Source organism: Balaenoptera borealis, assembly GCF_965194805.1.
Source record: "Balaenoptera borealis genome assembly, chromosome: 9".
Lineage (NCBI taxonomy): Eukaryota > Metazoa > Chordata > Mammalia > Artiodactyla > Balaenopteridae > Balaenoptera > Balaenoptera borealis.
In genome coordinates this window covers 68,391,375-68,406,614 of record NC_138873.1, presented here as the reverse complement: position 1 = coordinate 68,406,614, position 15,240 = coordinate 68,391,375, and the positions used below count along the sequence as shown (strand labels likewise).

The 15,240-nt window shown below is 40.3% G+C and overlaps 1 protein-coding gene across 1 annotated transcript; it reads left to right on the top strand.

The window, feature by feature from the left end:
* Positions 1–1,407: 1,407 nt before the first annotated feature.
* PNRC1 (proline rich nuclear receptor coactivator 1) lies at positions 1,408–5,311 on the top strand. The gene is made up of 2 exons (XM_082406014.1): positions 1,408–2,109; positions 4,229–5,311. The coding sequence occupies exons 1-2, from the start codon at positions 1,567–1,569 to the stop codon at positions 4,670–4,672; spliced, it is 987 nt and encodes a 328-aa protein (XP_082262140.1). The 5' UTR covers positions 1,408–1,566; the 3' UTR covers positions 4,673–5,311.
* The last annotated feature ends 9,929 nt before the right edge of the window (positions 5,312–15,240 follow it).

Below are 15,240 nucleotides of genomic sequence, written 5' to 3'. Positions count from 1 at the left end.
CACTTACTATGTATTAAGTGTTGTAAACACAAAAATGAGTAAAATCCAGCAAAAATGATAAAGTCCAGCAATCAATAATGATGGAATGTAGTATTAACAGTTTATATAAAGTTATTGGGAAGCATTATTCTGGATATTGCCTCTGTCCAACTCTGTTATCACAAAACACTTATCAAGCACCACAAAGCTGAAGAATATTGGTTAAAGGCTGGTAGGATACAAAGAAGTTTAAGATTATTGTGGTGTTCTAAAAACCTATAATCTAGTGTGGCAGGTAGTACGGATGGTGTTAAAATTTTAGTCTTGCCAGATCTGGAGTTCAAATTCTGCTACTAGCTTACTGTATGACATTTGACAAGTACTTTTTGCCTAAGCCCGTTTTCTCTCCTGTAAACTGGGGATAAAATATAGTACCTATTCCTTAGAGTTGTTTCGAGGTTCAAACGAGATAATTCACGTGAAGAACAGTTCGTGGCACATATGTACTTGATAAATAGCCACAATTCTTTCTGTGTGTGAGCGCAGTGCGGGGAGATGAGGAATTTCTATCAACACAGACCTAGCAAAATACACTGTATGTTGCAGAGCTGTTTCACTTTCTCCCTTTGAGACGCAAGCCTCCTCTTTTGCTTTCTTCTCGGTATCAGGCACTGTTTCGTGATCCCAAAGTCCCACAGTATGAAATCAGTAACATTTCCAATGTGCAATTACGGATTTATGTACAACTTTTTATACGTTACGAGGCCAATTTCAGTAAGTCACTCCCTTAACTTTTACTCCGATTACCATGGCTAATGAGCAGCGTTTCTCACCCGAGTTAATGAAAAAAAACGTGAGCAACACTTCATCAAATGTAATTTGTGGACTGGTTTTCTTTCCGACTGCGACGAATGTAACCCCTACCGTGCACTCTGAAATCTTAAAATTAAAAAAAAAAAACAATAATAATGCTATTATGTTGGGCTTGAAATAAGTACTTCCCCAAGGTCAGTGGCCGAGGGAGTAGGTGTCAGTGGCCTTGATGCTTCCCGATTCTTTCTCCCTGGTTCCCGCCCCCATCCCCATCCCCATCCCCATCCCCAAGATTCAGCCCAGATCTAGCCATCACACCACCGCCTTCAGGGTGAGGTGCGGGGGTGAGGAAGAAGAGTGGGTAGGGGGGTGGGGCAGGTGGAACTGAAACGGAACTTCATTGTTCGCGGGACTGACTCTTCCCGAAATAGCCCGATGGCAGCGCCTGCGCAGTGCGCGCTCTTTGTGCCGGGCTGCAGCAAGCGGGTTGTTTGTGTGTGCCTCTTCCAGGCGGTGGAGGCGGAGCCGGAGGGGCGTGGCCTCCCTGTCGCATTCTGATTGGGCTTTCTCAGAGAGGCGGGCGGGGTAGGGCGGAGCTTCCGATAACAACACTCGGAGCGGAGGCTCAGGCTATTTGTTGCTGCGCCGCCACCGCCCGACCCATGGTATGTTCTTTTCTCGGGCTCTGTTAGCAGCAGCCGCCGCCGCCGCCCTGTGATTTCTGGCCTTACCTCCTCCTTCTACTCTTGCTGAGCCACTTTTCCTCGTAGTGCTATGACCGTCGTTTCTGTCCCACAGCGGGAGCCGCTTGTTCTGGGCGGCCGCCTTGCGCCCGTGGGTTTTTCCGCCCGCGGTTACTTCGGGGCCCTCCCGATGGTTACTGCTCCACCGCTTTTGCCCCGGATCCCGGACCCACGGGGGCTGCCCCCCACTCTCTTCCTCCCTCACTTCTTAGGGGGAGACGGTCCCTGTCTGACCCCTCATCCTCGCGCCCCGGCACCTCTGCCCAACTGCAGCCTCGCCACGGCGGGGGGCACCCCTCGGGCAGCACCAAAGAAGCGGCGAAAGAAGAAGGTGCGGGCCAGCCCGTCGGGGCAGCTTCCCAGCCGCTTCCACCAGTACCAGCAGCACCGGCCGAGCCTGGAGGGCGGGCGGAGCCCCGCGACGGGCCACGGCGGAGCGCAGCAAGTCCCGGACCAGGCCCAGGCCGCCGCCTGGGCCCCGGCTCCTGCGACCGCAGCTCGAACTGAGGAAGCGAGCCCTTTCCCTGGCTCGTTGCCGCCCGCGGCGCCCGGCCAACCCTCGTTCAGTAGAGAGGTAAGGGCCGCAAGTGGGACGGGGGGACCGCTGGCGTGCCGGCCCCTAGACGGCCACAGCCCGGCCGCGAGGTTTGGGGCCCTGCGCTCTGGGGTCGGGAAGGGAGGGGCCGGGTTGAGGGTTGAGGGGCGGTTGTTTACTCGGGAGGGAAGTTTCCGTGACGCCCGCTCTGTTCTTGCTGGTGGGGGGGGAGGGGAGGGGAGGCCAGCGCTGGCGCTGCTGATTGGCTCCGGGGAGCCGGCCAATGAGAGGAGCGGCTGCGCCCCAGCAACAGCCCGGATTTAGAAGGCTGGCGGCGTTCCAGGGGGTTTCGGCGTTCTGGGCGCGGGGTGGGGGTGGGGGGGAGCGGGAGAAGGAAGCGACCCGCTGGAGGCTGACGTCAGCGCGCGCTACGTGCGGAGCGCTTCGGCGCCCATGAAGGAGGCGAGCCGGGCGGGGGTTGGGAGCGCGAGGGCGCGGGCCCGCTGGCGGCTTCCCAGCCGTTGGCAGCGCCAAGACTCGTCGGGACGCGCGTACGGTCTCTCGCCAGCCGGTGTGGGGTTTGCCATGGGGTGGCAGCCGCCCGCTTCCGGTTGGCTTTTTGCTGAGTTGTGAGGTGCCCGGTGTGGGGCGCCGGGCCACCTGGGGCGCTGCTCCTCGCGGGGCAGACCTACTTAGCTGTGCTTTTCAACTTAGAAAGTTGGCAGGAGCGACGGCAGAGCTGTTGCCTCTTTGAAGCGATAAGTTCTCTGGGCTAGTCTATCAGATGAACGGAATTTACTGCGCATCCCCACGGTGTACTGTGCCAGGCTTTCTTAGAGGAAGGTAGTTTTTATTGCTTGTGTCCAGAATGATGAAGTTTCCGAAAGAAGAGTTCCCAGTTGAATTGACGATATGCTGCCCAGTTGCTATTGGACTAGGATAAAATTGATTAAAACTTAAACGGTATTAAGTGGCTATATAACTTAAAGTAAACTTTGTATCAAAATAAAACATTTTGATTTGAATTTCAAAAACCTTCATAATAATCATAAAAATAAGTTACTGACATTTGTTGAAAGAATATTGGTTTGAGAGATTTGCAGTTTATCTAGCTGTGCTCTTGCAAAAACTTAAATTTGTCCACCGTGATTACTTAAATTTTGTATACGTTCCTTTCAATTCCACGGCTCTTCTGTAATATTAATGATACTGTAAAAGCGAGTTTTTGTACTTGTTTCCTAGTAAGATTCCTTTATTTTCTAGAACGGTATTAAAACCGGGGAGCTCTGTTGTCAGTTACCCTTTTTGACATGGATTATGTTACCTTGTGCTCCGGCTTTCTATTTGTATTCTGGCTTCCCTACCGTATTACAAGTGTTGAAAGGGCAGTGATCGAATAGATAACCCTGTCTTTCCATCTCATGGCTTCCTATAAGGATAACCTGAGTTAGGAAAGTGACTGGAATTAAGGCAGTAAAGTTCTTGAAGCAGTTTTTAAAACAAAGTAGGGGGCAGGCAGAAAGCATTTTCTTCTGACTATGTATTATATGTGTAACTGGACGAGATGATAGAAAGTGGTAAGTATTTTAGTATTTAAATTTCTGAAATTTTGTTTTCACAAGCTAGGGGGATAATTTTTAATGTGTGTACTTAGTAACCATTATCAAAACACTTCCTCACTTAAAATCAATCTCCTGCTAATCAAATTTCTATTCTGACATAATTTTTAAAGTACCTGTCCTAAAAGGTAAATAGTGTATCTATTAACATAGTTTTTCTTTCTAATCAACCAAAGCACTTGAAAATTTCTCTTGGAAATATCCTACTGTAAAAACGCTGACCTTTGTTAGGAAGAGGTTGTCATACATGTTTGGAATATAGCTCATTACTCTTTATAGAAAGGTGGACTTGGTTACCTTGGGTTCTTTGACTTGTTAGAATCAGCACTGGTAACAGTGATGACTCACTATTTTTAGTGGTAAAATTAGATGTGTGCGTATTTGGACTTCCAGGGATAAGTGCAGCAAGCATTTAATCAAGACAGTGAACTAAAGTCCAGGGGAACTTTTTAAAAGAAAAAATGTTAGATATATGGTGAGGTTCATGACTGATTTTTATCATGAGACTGTATTCACTTTTATGTTCCTTGTCTTTATAGGTTTTAAAATCAAAGATGGGAAAATCGGAGAAAATTGCCATTCCCCACGGCCAGCTTGTTCATGGTATACACTTGTGTGAACAACCAAAGATAAACAGACAGAAAAGCAAATATAACTTACCACTAACCAAGATCACCTCTGCAAAAAGAAATGAAAATAACTTTTGGCAGAATTCTGTTTCATCTGATATAATTCAGAAGCAGGAAAAAAAGCCTTTTAAAAATACTGAGAATATTAAAAATAAGCATTTGAAGAAATCATCATTTCTAACTGAAGTGAGCCAAAAGGAGAATTATGCTGGGGCAAAGTTTAGTGATCCACCTTCTCCTAGTGTTCTTCCAAAGCCTCCTAGTCACTGGATGGGAAGCACCATTGAAAATTCCAACCAAAATAGGGAGTTGATAGCAGTACACTTAAAAACGCTCCTAAAAGTTCAAACTTAGATCTCAGATTTCAGTATGTATGTAAAACATAGCTTTTCCAAAATCCCTGGACTCTTGAAAAGCAGTGGTACAGAAATGGAAAATTACCTTGTTGCAATATACAAGGGCAAAAGATGAGTTTAAAAATTTACAAACAGCTTGTATTATATTTTATATTTTGTAAATACTGTATACCATGTATTATGTGTATATTGTTCATACTTGAGAGGTACATTATAGTTTTGTTATGAAAGTATGTATTTTGCCCTGCCCAAATGGTAGGTGTTTTGTATATATACAATGGAGAAATTTTAAGTGTGCTAAGGCACCTGAAAGACCGATTTATTTGCACAAGGTACTGAGATTTTTTTCAAGAAACAGCTGTCAAATCTCAAGGTGAAGATCTCAATGTGAACAGTTTACTAATGCACTACTGAAGTTTAAATCTGTGGCACAATCATTGTAAACATGGGGTTTGTCTATGTTTCTCTAAATTGATTTCTGCCTTCTAATCTGTAATTACCGGAAAACTCCTATTCCCATTTTTACCAAACTTAATTTCTGGGTTTTGGTTTATATCCATTCATATTTAAAATTTTAATGCCAACAAAATCGGTTGTAATCAAATTTTAAAATAATAATAATTTGGCCCCCCCCTTTTCAACTAGTCTTGTCTCTTTGTGTGTGGTTGTTTTTTCATGTTTGAATGTGTAACTAGGAGATGGATTTTAACTTTCCATTTTACTGGCTAAATGTCTATACTAATTGTACATCCTCCCTCTGAAAGCTGGAGAGTCCAGTAATTTAACACTACTACCTCTAAGGGGAGGAATTCCCCATCTCATGAATGGAAATGGTTGTGGGCAAAAGTAAAGCTGATTAGCTTATAGCTTAGAATATGCGTTTATTTTTTGAGCTGTTTCATAAAATACCATTTGACTTACCACATATTTACAATGAAAGAAAATGGCACTTGTTTGATTTGCAAAATTTATACTGATACTGAATGGGATACTTGAGTCAAAGCAAATATAATTGATGTTAAAATATTATATGGAGACTTTGGAATCTCAAGCTTGCTTGAAGTTATGGCAGCATATGTATTTTTACTTTAAAATTCAAACTTCTACTCAATAGTGTATCTATAAAGTCTATTCCAGTAAGAAATTCTAGAACACAATTTTCCCCATATAGTTTTTCATTATATTATACAAGGCCAAAGTTTATGCCAAATAATACAAAGGAAAAAGTAATTGGTAATGAGTAATTGGTCAATGTTTAGACATGTGAAAAAGTAAAGGTGTTCAGAGGCTATATATGATCCTATAAGGTAGTATAGATAAGAAAGGTGCTACCATCCTGAGGAAGAAATAAATGAGCCTTAAGTCTCAACTTCTTGTATCTTTTGGTTCACACAAGAAGGGAGGACACTTACCTAACCTTACTTAGAATCACTATTGACTTAATAAGCAATGCCAGGATGGCATGATGACTTGTTATAGCCACCTCAGAATCTGAGAATTTCTAATAGATGTGGTCACTATACAGCTTGTCAACACCCCAACCAATCATTTTTCTTGGCACTGACTGTAACATGCTTTGTTCTTAAATGAATTTAGAGAAAGTTAACTTCATTTACATATAGGTATATATAGATGGATTTTAAAAAAGCACTTAGAGAAACTAAGATACAAGTGCACTCTCGACCTTGTAGAAGATAAGACTTTTTTTTAGCTAAGAGAAGTGTTAACACACTGGTAAAGAGGATGGTTAAATTTTTTAAAGGATGATGTAAGGAAATAGGTAGTATTATAAAGTAATAAATTTTATAGTTTGAAGAGTGGTTGAAAGAGACTACAGATGATATTTAGTGAGAAGGTGTTAAATTTAAAAGTTGAATAGTTTTGGTGTTAAAGTAAAACATTTAGCAGCATGTCTTAGTCCCTTTGGGCTGCTATAACAAAATACTAGACACTAAGTAGCTTATAAACAAATTTATTTCTCAGTTCTGTAGGCTGGGAAGTCCAAGATCAAGGCATCAGTGGATTTGGTGTCTAGTGAGATCCCACTTTTAGAGGTTCATAGATGGTGTCCTTTTGCTGTGTACGCACATGGCAGAAGGGGTGAGGGAGCTTTCTGGGGCTCCTTTTATAAGGGTTCCTGCCCTCATGTCCTAGTCACTTCCCCAAGTCTCTACCTCCTAGTACTGTCACCTCGGGGGTTGGGTTTCAACATAGGAATTCAGATCATAGTGCAGCCCAATTATTCAGCCATTATTTTTCTCCTATTGGAGTGTCTTGAAACATCTCCAATGTTCCTGTAATTTGTGTTGTTTTGTGGGTGTATAGAGCACACTTTGTGTTGGCAGTTACCAGCTCCAGGACTAAACTTTAACTAACGGTCTGGTTAAAAAATTACCATTGCAAAGGGGTGAAAGGTTTGTAACTGTGGTGTGTGAGTGGAAAAAATTGTTCCATGCAGTGGCACTTCCCTATAAAACAAATACCAGTATGTGGTTTAGTATTTTATACTGAAGTTGCTTTTAGGTGAATTTGTAGAATTTGATACTGAGTTTATTCAGCTCGTACCACTGACGTAGTGAGACTAGAAAGCTGCTTTTATTTGCATTAATCTTGGTGCTAAGTAATTAGTGTCCTTGTAGGAAGATAAAGGGAAAGGAAGGTAATAAAAGACCAAATTACAATATTAACAGATTGACAGGAGCAATTCTGTTCAAACTTAAAGGTGGTTTATAAGTTAAAATACAAATTTTAGGGTGGTTTCTGAATTTAAAGACTAGAATGTGTTAGGCAAGTAATCTACACTTTACCAGGACAAGCATTCAGGTTTTTAGGCAGTACTATGTAATTACCCCTTCCCTTCACAGATTTTAATACAAAGCTAGTACGAATGTGGGACTTGAATGGGATCCAGTCACGCTACACTTGGGGAAAACCATTTGCATTTCTTTTGCGTAGTACATGATTTTAAACTATCTCAAAACTCCCACAGTATTTGCTTTTGTCTTTATCTGCCTTCTTTAAAAGCCCTGACTCAACTTTTCGGTGTTGAGAAGGAACAAAACCCAGGCCCCAGGCCCATACTTCTGCCCCTCAGCACTAGGGCCCAGGATGGACCTGGGAAGGAGGGCATGGTGGGCACCCACCCAAGCCAGAGAAGTTAGGATTATGAGGAGCTGTGGGTGTGGTGGGTAAGCTAGACTCCAGTGCCTTGTCCCTCACCTCCCAGCATGTCCTCAAGTAAAAGCATTTAGACGTCAGGGGAAGGTGAGGGCTGTCCTAGCTCAAAGCCACCGACTTCTGCCCTATTCCTGGTTTCTTCCAGAAACGGTGCTTGGGGAGAGAACCATAATTATTAAATGGTTTGAGATTACCAAAAAACGCAGGGCATGTGTTTGTGTGTGGGAGACTGGTTTTGTGATTAAGGAGGACTTCAAGAGGTGGTATAATGAAAGGCAGCTAAATTTTGAGTGGGGATATTAAGCAATCAGTTATAGAAAAGAAGGGAAAGGGTTTGAGGATGCAAAGGAACTTCTATTTGATACTGGCATTTTGTATGAGTCTTCATTCTGGCTCACATAAATGCAAATATCTTCCTTACAAATAGATGGGAAATCTCATTTTAGGAGTTAAGGCCATAGTTCAAAATTCCCCCAATTGGTAGTCACCAATTTTAGCTTTTTTTTTTTTTCATAAATTTATTTTATATATTTTTATTTTTTGGCTGTGTTGGGTCTTCGTTGCTGCATGCGGGCTTTCTCTAGTTGTGGTGAGCGGGGGCTACTCTTCGTTGCAGTGCGCTGGCTTCTCATTGCGGTGGCTTCTCTTGTTGTGGAGCACGGGCTCTAGGCACGCGGGCTTCCGTAGTTGTGGCACGTGGGCTCAGTAGTTGTGACAGGCTCTAGAGCGCAGGCTCTGTAGTTGTGGTGCACGGGCTTAGTTGCTCCGTGGCATGTGGGATCTTCCCCGACCAGGGCTCGAACCCGTGTCCCCTGCATTGGCAGGCGGATTCTTAACCACTGCGCCACCAGGGAAGCCCGATTTTAGCTTTTTTAAATAACGTGTTGTAAATATTACTACTAATGGGTTGGCCTAGGTGAGTTCTGACATCTCCCAAGTCAGTCTTATGATTCCAGCAAACGGCTCATTTATGCACGTTTGATAACACATTTCTGCATATTATAAAAATCCTAACAATGAAACTAATATAGAGTCCCTGTCTTGGATAAAACTGCCTCAACCACCCCTCCCCTCCTTGTTTGAAATATCTGTTCTTTTGTGTCATTTTTGAGCAGCATGTCTACAATTTAGTGTGGCGGGGGATTAAGTGTGAAGTATGTTCAGGAGATAGTTGACCCCTGAACAACACAGGTTCAAACTGAGCAGGTCCACTTACACACAGATTTTTAAAAAATAGTAAATACTACAATACTACATGATCCACAGTTGGTTGAATCGGAGGATGTGAAAACTTGGATAGGGAGGAATCACGGACACAGAGGTCAGACTATAATTTATATGCATATTTTCAACCACAAGGGGTTGGTGCACCCAACCCCTGAGTTGTTCAGGGGTCAGCTGTACAAGGATAATTGGCAGAGCTAAAAGTTAACAGCATAGGTGGGTGAGGAAGAAATGATGGCCATAACTGAAATACAAGCTTACCCTACAAGAAAACGTTTTTAGAGGAGGTAAAAACAAAAGTCAAGTCATTGTCTCTTCCAGCAGGTGGCAACTAATGCTGGTGAGGAGGGATTGTATAGTTGGGAATCGGGACACCTATTAGAAGTAGCATTGAGTGGGGCCTTAAAATATTCAGTTGTATCTGACATGCAAAGAAGAATTGAATACATTGTCAGAGATAAAAGTTTTAGCAGTGTTATGAAAAGATGTGGAATACCCAGTAGCTTAAGAGAAGTGCAGGGAAGGAAGATTCACTGTCTTGAATGGTGTATTGGGGTAGTAACATGAAGGGTTTTGAATGTCATGCTGAAGAGTTTCAACTTTATTCTAAAGCACAGCAGAGTCACCAAAGGCTTATGAGCAAGGTAATGAGATTCCTGCTTCAAAAAGAAAACTGGTGGAAATAGAACAGTTTGGAAGGGGAAAGCTTGAGACATGAAAGCCACTTGAGGATATTTCAGTGGTTTAAAAAAGAGCCTTAAAGGACATTATCAGAGGGTATACAGGGGTATGGACTTACTTGGGAAATATTTTGGAGGTAGAATTCAGAATTCAGCAACTGAATGAAGGGTAAGAAAAGAAATTTTAAACTGAACAATCAGGAAGATAAAACCAGCAATTAGAGAACTCTGGAGGGGGTTGAAATTATAGAGGAAGATAATTTTGATTTGCATGTTGAACTTCAAGATGCGTGTAGGATATCCACGTGGAAACACACAGCAAGTAGAAGATAGGTCAGGCCGAGAGGTACAGCTTTGGTAATAGTGCACGGAAGCACTAATTACAACATGAATGTGGAACTGAAATATTCTTCTGTCTTCCTATATTCTTTTTTCCCTCACTGGGTTTAACACCTTTACCAGTACTCTTGACCTCATCCTTTCTGCCTCCTGTGGACCCTCAACTTCATCTGTGATAGTAAATTAGTTGTTGAACTGAAAGTATTTCCTCTCAAAGTGTTAAATGGTGGTTAGTTATTACTGACCTGTAAAAGTCTGTGTTAGTGGACGGTTCTAATGTTCTGGATTCAGACAGCAGGGGCCCAGCTGCTGAAAAGGAGGAACAAAAGTTTCCTTCCCTTAGTCCAAGTTTTGACACTGGGTAAAACTGATCTTTTAACATTCTATATCTTTTTGTAAATCTCCCCCCTTCTAATGACCATCCCATCATATTGCTGAATACATTATCCTTTATTTAGAGAAGGCAAGGCCCCCAAATCCCATGCACTCGATGCAGTTGATGTCTGCTTCAGGTTGAGGGAATCAAACATATGTACTTACACTTGGGTATGAAAGGCTGAGAGTCTCATCATCTTCCTCTATATACTTAAAATTCTGAAGGACATTGCAGAATGAAAACACTTAAAAATCACAAGCCTGTTCTTTCAGCCCTGAGCTATCCATAAATCTTTCAAAGACTCCCAGATACAAGTCTCCAAATGGGAAAAAGTGTGTCTGTGCTGAGATGAGATGGTGTAGGAAGCAGGATTGTTGTAGGCACAAATCGTGTAGTTCAGGAGCTACTTGTTTTTGTATCTGAAAGGAAATTTGAGAGTACATTTTATGCAGTGCTATTTATAAAAACTCATAAAAATTAATCTTTGAAAGAAACTTTCTTGAAAATTTTAGATACGATTCTCTGAAGGGGTGGGGTGGATAAAGTTCTAAGATTAGGGATGATCTATTTTATGGTTGAACTAAACCCTTTTTCTTTATGTCTCTTGGATTAGATTGTCTTGAATTAATCTGACAGTTTTCGGATTAAGTTACTTTTCATATCCTTTGCAATTCTCTTGGAGTTCTAAATTAAATATGCTAAAATGTATGAGTAATATTCCTAACACCCAGGAATTGTATTTGCCAAACTTAAACTTGTGAATTACAATTTAAGACTTATAGAAGGTGTTACATTTACTGTGGGTTCACTGTCAAGATCTTAGAATTCATTTTCTAAAGCAGGGTTTAGAGTAATGTTTCCTTAGTGTAGAACTGGTGACACAAATTTAAAGTTCCCTCTGTTAGAGGAATAGTTTATCATAGATGATGTGGCATTAATTACAGTCTCTGAATTAAGTAATGGTAGGAAGGGGAAAAACGGGAGAATTGGCAGAAAGCAACCTACATGGATAGTCATGGAAAATCAGATGCACATTTGTCAAAGGAGGCTACAGGTTCTATTCAAGCTCTATTTAATTAGAAGAGATCATGTATCTTGAATGTATAATAGCTTAAAAGACAAAATGACATTCTTAAACAATAACATTGAAAACACTTCATTTCTCTAGTCATTCATACAATGATAACTTTTATGCATGTGTAAGAAAGGATCCAGGAAAGTTAAGTAATTTTTCCCAGTCTACTACATAAAGTGGCAGGAAAATGTGGTATTTTATATATGATTGTAAAGATAATAGATACTAATCAGACTCCTCCAAAACTGGCCATATATATATATAGCTACTCCTAAATTATTACAGATAGTTCCATTGTTCTAAGATTAGAGATTAACCTGATTAGTTGTCAAAACGGAATTACAAATGTGTTCTTAAGAGTCTAGAATCTTGAGGAGGGGATGGCAGGTAGAAGACATTTTGATGACTTTTATTTCCAACATGGAAATGTTTGATTTAACTGAACTCAAAACTGCCTCCTAACAGTTAAGACCTTTAAAAACAGGAAGATCTTTATTATTTCACTCTATTTGGCAACATGGAATCAGAGGGCTTTGGTTCTTCCTACCAAAACCTTGGAGAGATCTACAATTTGGGGGATCTTCTTGCTATAATAAGGGCTCTCAACCGTCCCTTCCAACGCTGAAATTGCCCTTACTCTTTTCAAGTGATCAGACACTAAGGGCTCTTAAATTTTAAAACAAAAGGATTAACATCAAAGATTGGATTACCCTTTTCCATCAGCCTTCCAAGGGTCCTAGTCACTGCATTCAGTCCAGTCTCCTTAACCATTTGTGTCTGTTTCTTAGGTTACTGTAAATCATCTAATGTTTGAAGCCAGATCCTGAATTTCAAAACTAAGAAAACAGAATTATGTTTACAAAAGATATTCAACCAAGATTTTTGATCACTCTTTAGCTACTTGGAACAGCCCACTTATGAACATTCCAATTTTCAAAAATTTACTATATGTTAAATTCAAAATAATTGAGGAAAAGATGGATGGAAATATATGTGATTAAAACAAGCAAAATTTTTAACTGTAGAATCTACGTAGTGGGTATATGGGTGTTCATTGTAAGATTACTTTCTTAGTAAAGAGTTTTACAACAAAATGTTAACAGAATTCGGGAAAGTTAACGCTGCTTTACTAGTTCACTCCAACATTACACAGAAGTTGAGTATCTGCCAGTAATTCCAAAAGCTCACTTACATTAAGCACAAATAAGTCAATCTTTTGATGTAAACTTTGAGTCTCCTAAATGTTTTTTCTTTGCACTTTCAACTAGGCTGGTTAGTTGGTTATAACACTTCTAAAATAATAGAACAACTCTAGTCAATGACTGAAATACCAAAGCCACTGTAAATAAGAACTGAAAGATTAGAGAAAGGATACTGTATTTAAGCATTGTCTTATTTGGGAAATGTGACAGTTGACATTTAATGTTAATGTTGAAATAAATGTTAAAGCCTGAAGAAACTTTAATTAGGAGAGGATAAAGAGGTAGGTGGAGACTATAAAGATTCTGAGGGGCATTTATAATAACTGCCCTTGGTTTGAGGGGAAAGTTAAAGAATTATCTGAAGTGGAATAACTTGAACTTCAAGTAGCGTAAGGAAGTGTGTCTGTATGAGATTCCCGAAGAAGAAAGGGGATGGCTGAAGGGCTGGTTAGCACTGAGGTGACCAGGAGGTAGAAGGGTAAAGCAGGGTGCAACTCTTAACACTTGGCTGGCTCCTACTCTTCAAAGCCTTTAATGTTGAATTAATATCAGTGGAGTTAATGGAAAGTTAAAAGCATTTAAAATTATTCCTTAAGTGTAGTTCCACTTTCCATGATAGATATTCATGTAAAAACACCACCTTTTAGTCAAGGTAGATAAAAGGTGGACAAAAGTGCAGTCACCAAAACCTCTTACAGTATCAGTTATATTTGACTATGGACAGGCAGCTAAGAGCACCTCATACAAGTGCTTTTCACGTATATTTTATTTTTATTTTTTAATAGATCTTTGACTATAATTGCTTCACAATACTGTTAAGTTTCTGTTGTACACCAAAGTAAATCAGCCATATGCATACATATGTCCCCATATCCCCTCCCTCTTGCGTCTCCCTCCCACCCTCCCTATCCCACCCCTCTAGGTCGTCACAAAGTACCGAGCTGATCTCCCTGTGCTATATGCTGCTGCTTCCCACTAGCTATTGGACATTTGGTAGTGTATACATGTCGATGCTACTCTCACTTCGCCCCAGCTTCCCACTCCCACCCTGTGTCCTCAAGTCCATTCTCCATGTCTACATCTTTATTCCTGCCCTGCATCTAGGTTCATCAGTACCATTTTTTTTTATTCCATATATATGCGTTAGAATACAGTATTTGTTTTTCTCTTTCTGATTTACTTCACTCTGTATGACAGACTCTAGGTCCATCCACCTCACTACAAATAATATGAGATATTTTAGAATAAAAATTTTTTATCCATGTTTTTAAGTGGTATTTTTAAAAAAATCCCACACAGATTATATGGCAAGAGTAGGGAATTATAAAGTACAAAAAACACCAAAAATGGTTAGACTTTATATACACATTAAAAATTATAATGACTATCCTAACAAAACTACAGCATTAGTTTTCCTAATTCAGCTACATTTAACATTTTAAGGCCAAAATTTTAAGGTTTACCGACAATGTGAATGTTAATGCTTTTCCTTAAGGTTCTTACGAAATTATATAAATATTTTACAACGTGTTAAAATAAATTTAAGTAACATTCCATCTCATTTTTAAAATGTAAGAATGCCCTGAAGAGTCAGACCAGTTATACAGCTTATGTCGATTTTGAAAAAAGGTCTTCAACAGAGTAATTTTTCTCAAGGTGTAAAGTAGTATTCCCACAAAGCAGACACCGCCTCACAAATGTCATAGGAATGGCTCTTAACTTCCCCCACAAAAAAATCCATTGAATTTTTCTTACTGAAAAAAAAAAATAGGCTATCACTTGAGCCTGGAAGACTATTTTATATTGAGATTTCTGTTGAAATTAGTCCATTTAACAGCATTTTAAGTCTATACTATAAGGAGTAAGCCAAGAAAACTAGAATGTGGTTTTCCTCAATCTATGTCTATGGACCCATTTCTAAAAAGCATATAGTTCTTAGGCATTTAGTTCACAGAATTATACTCCTAAATTAGAAAAGCGGTAATTTTGCTTCTTGTTTCAATTACACTTTTTCTGAGAAACTGCTCATCCTACACAAGCTGCAATACGTAAGATCAAACAGTAATGAACATGCAATCAATCCATTTCTAGCACAAAGCACTGATAACTGGCTAGATATTCTCTCATCTGGAGAGACTGACCCTTTAAATTTTCTATCTGCATTCTGAAAGAACCTGAAACCTGACATACCCTAAGATATTCCTGATTTTAATTTGTAACCTTACTAGTTCATAAACTTACAGGTAGGTTGAATATGGTGTTTTGAAACGTGTGAACCAAACATATGCTTAAAATCACATAATACATTTAAAAAACAGTAACCATTAACCCACTTAGCATCCATCTATCTCCACAAGTTGATACTATTTCTTTTCATAAATTCAAAATTGTGGTACATTCCTAGAACATAAAATTCAAGAAAGACTGATCATATAACCCTTTCCCCAAAATAAAAACAGTATACCTTTTTTTTTGGGAAAATACTACTGATGT

Excerpts from the sequence above, each read along its gene's own strand:
- PNRC1 (XM_082406014.1), top strand. The coding sequence starts at position 1,567 with ATGACCGTCGTTTCTGTCCCACAGCGGGAGCCGCTTGTTCTGGGCGGC. Across the intron at positions 2,110-4,228 it reads AACCCTCGTTCAGTAGAGAG|GTTTTAAAATCAAAGATGGG; the intron begins GTAAGGGCCGCA and ends TTGTCTTTATAG.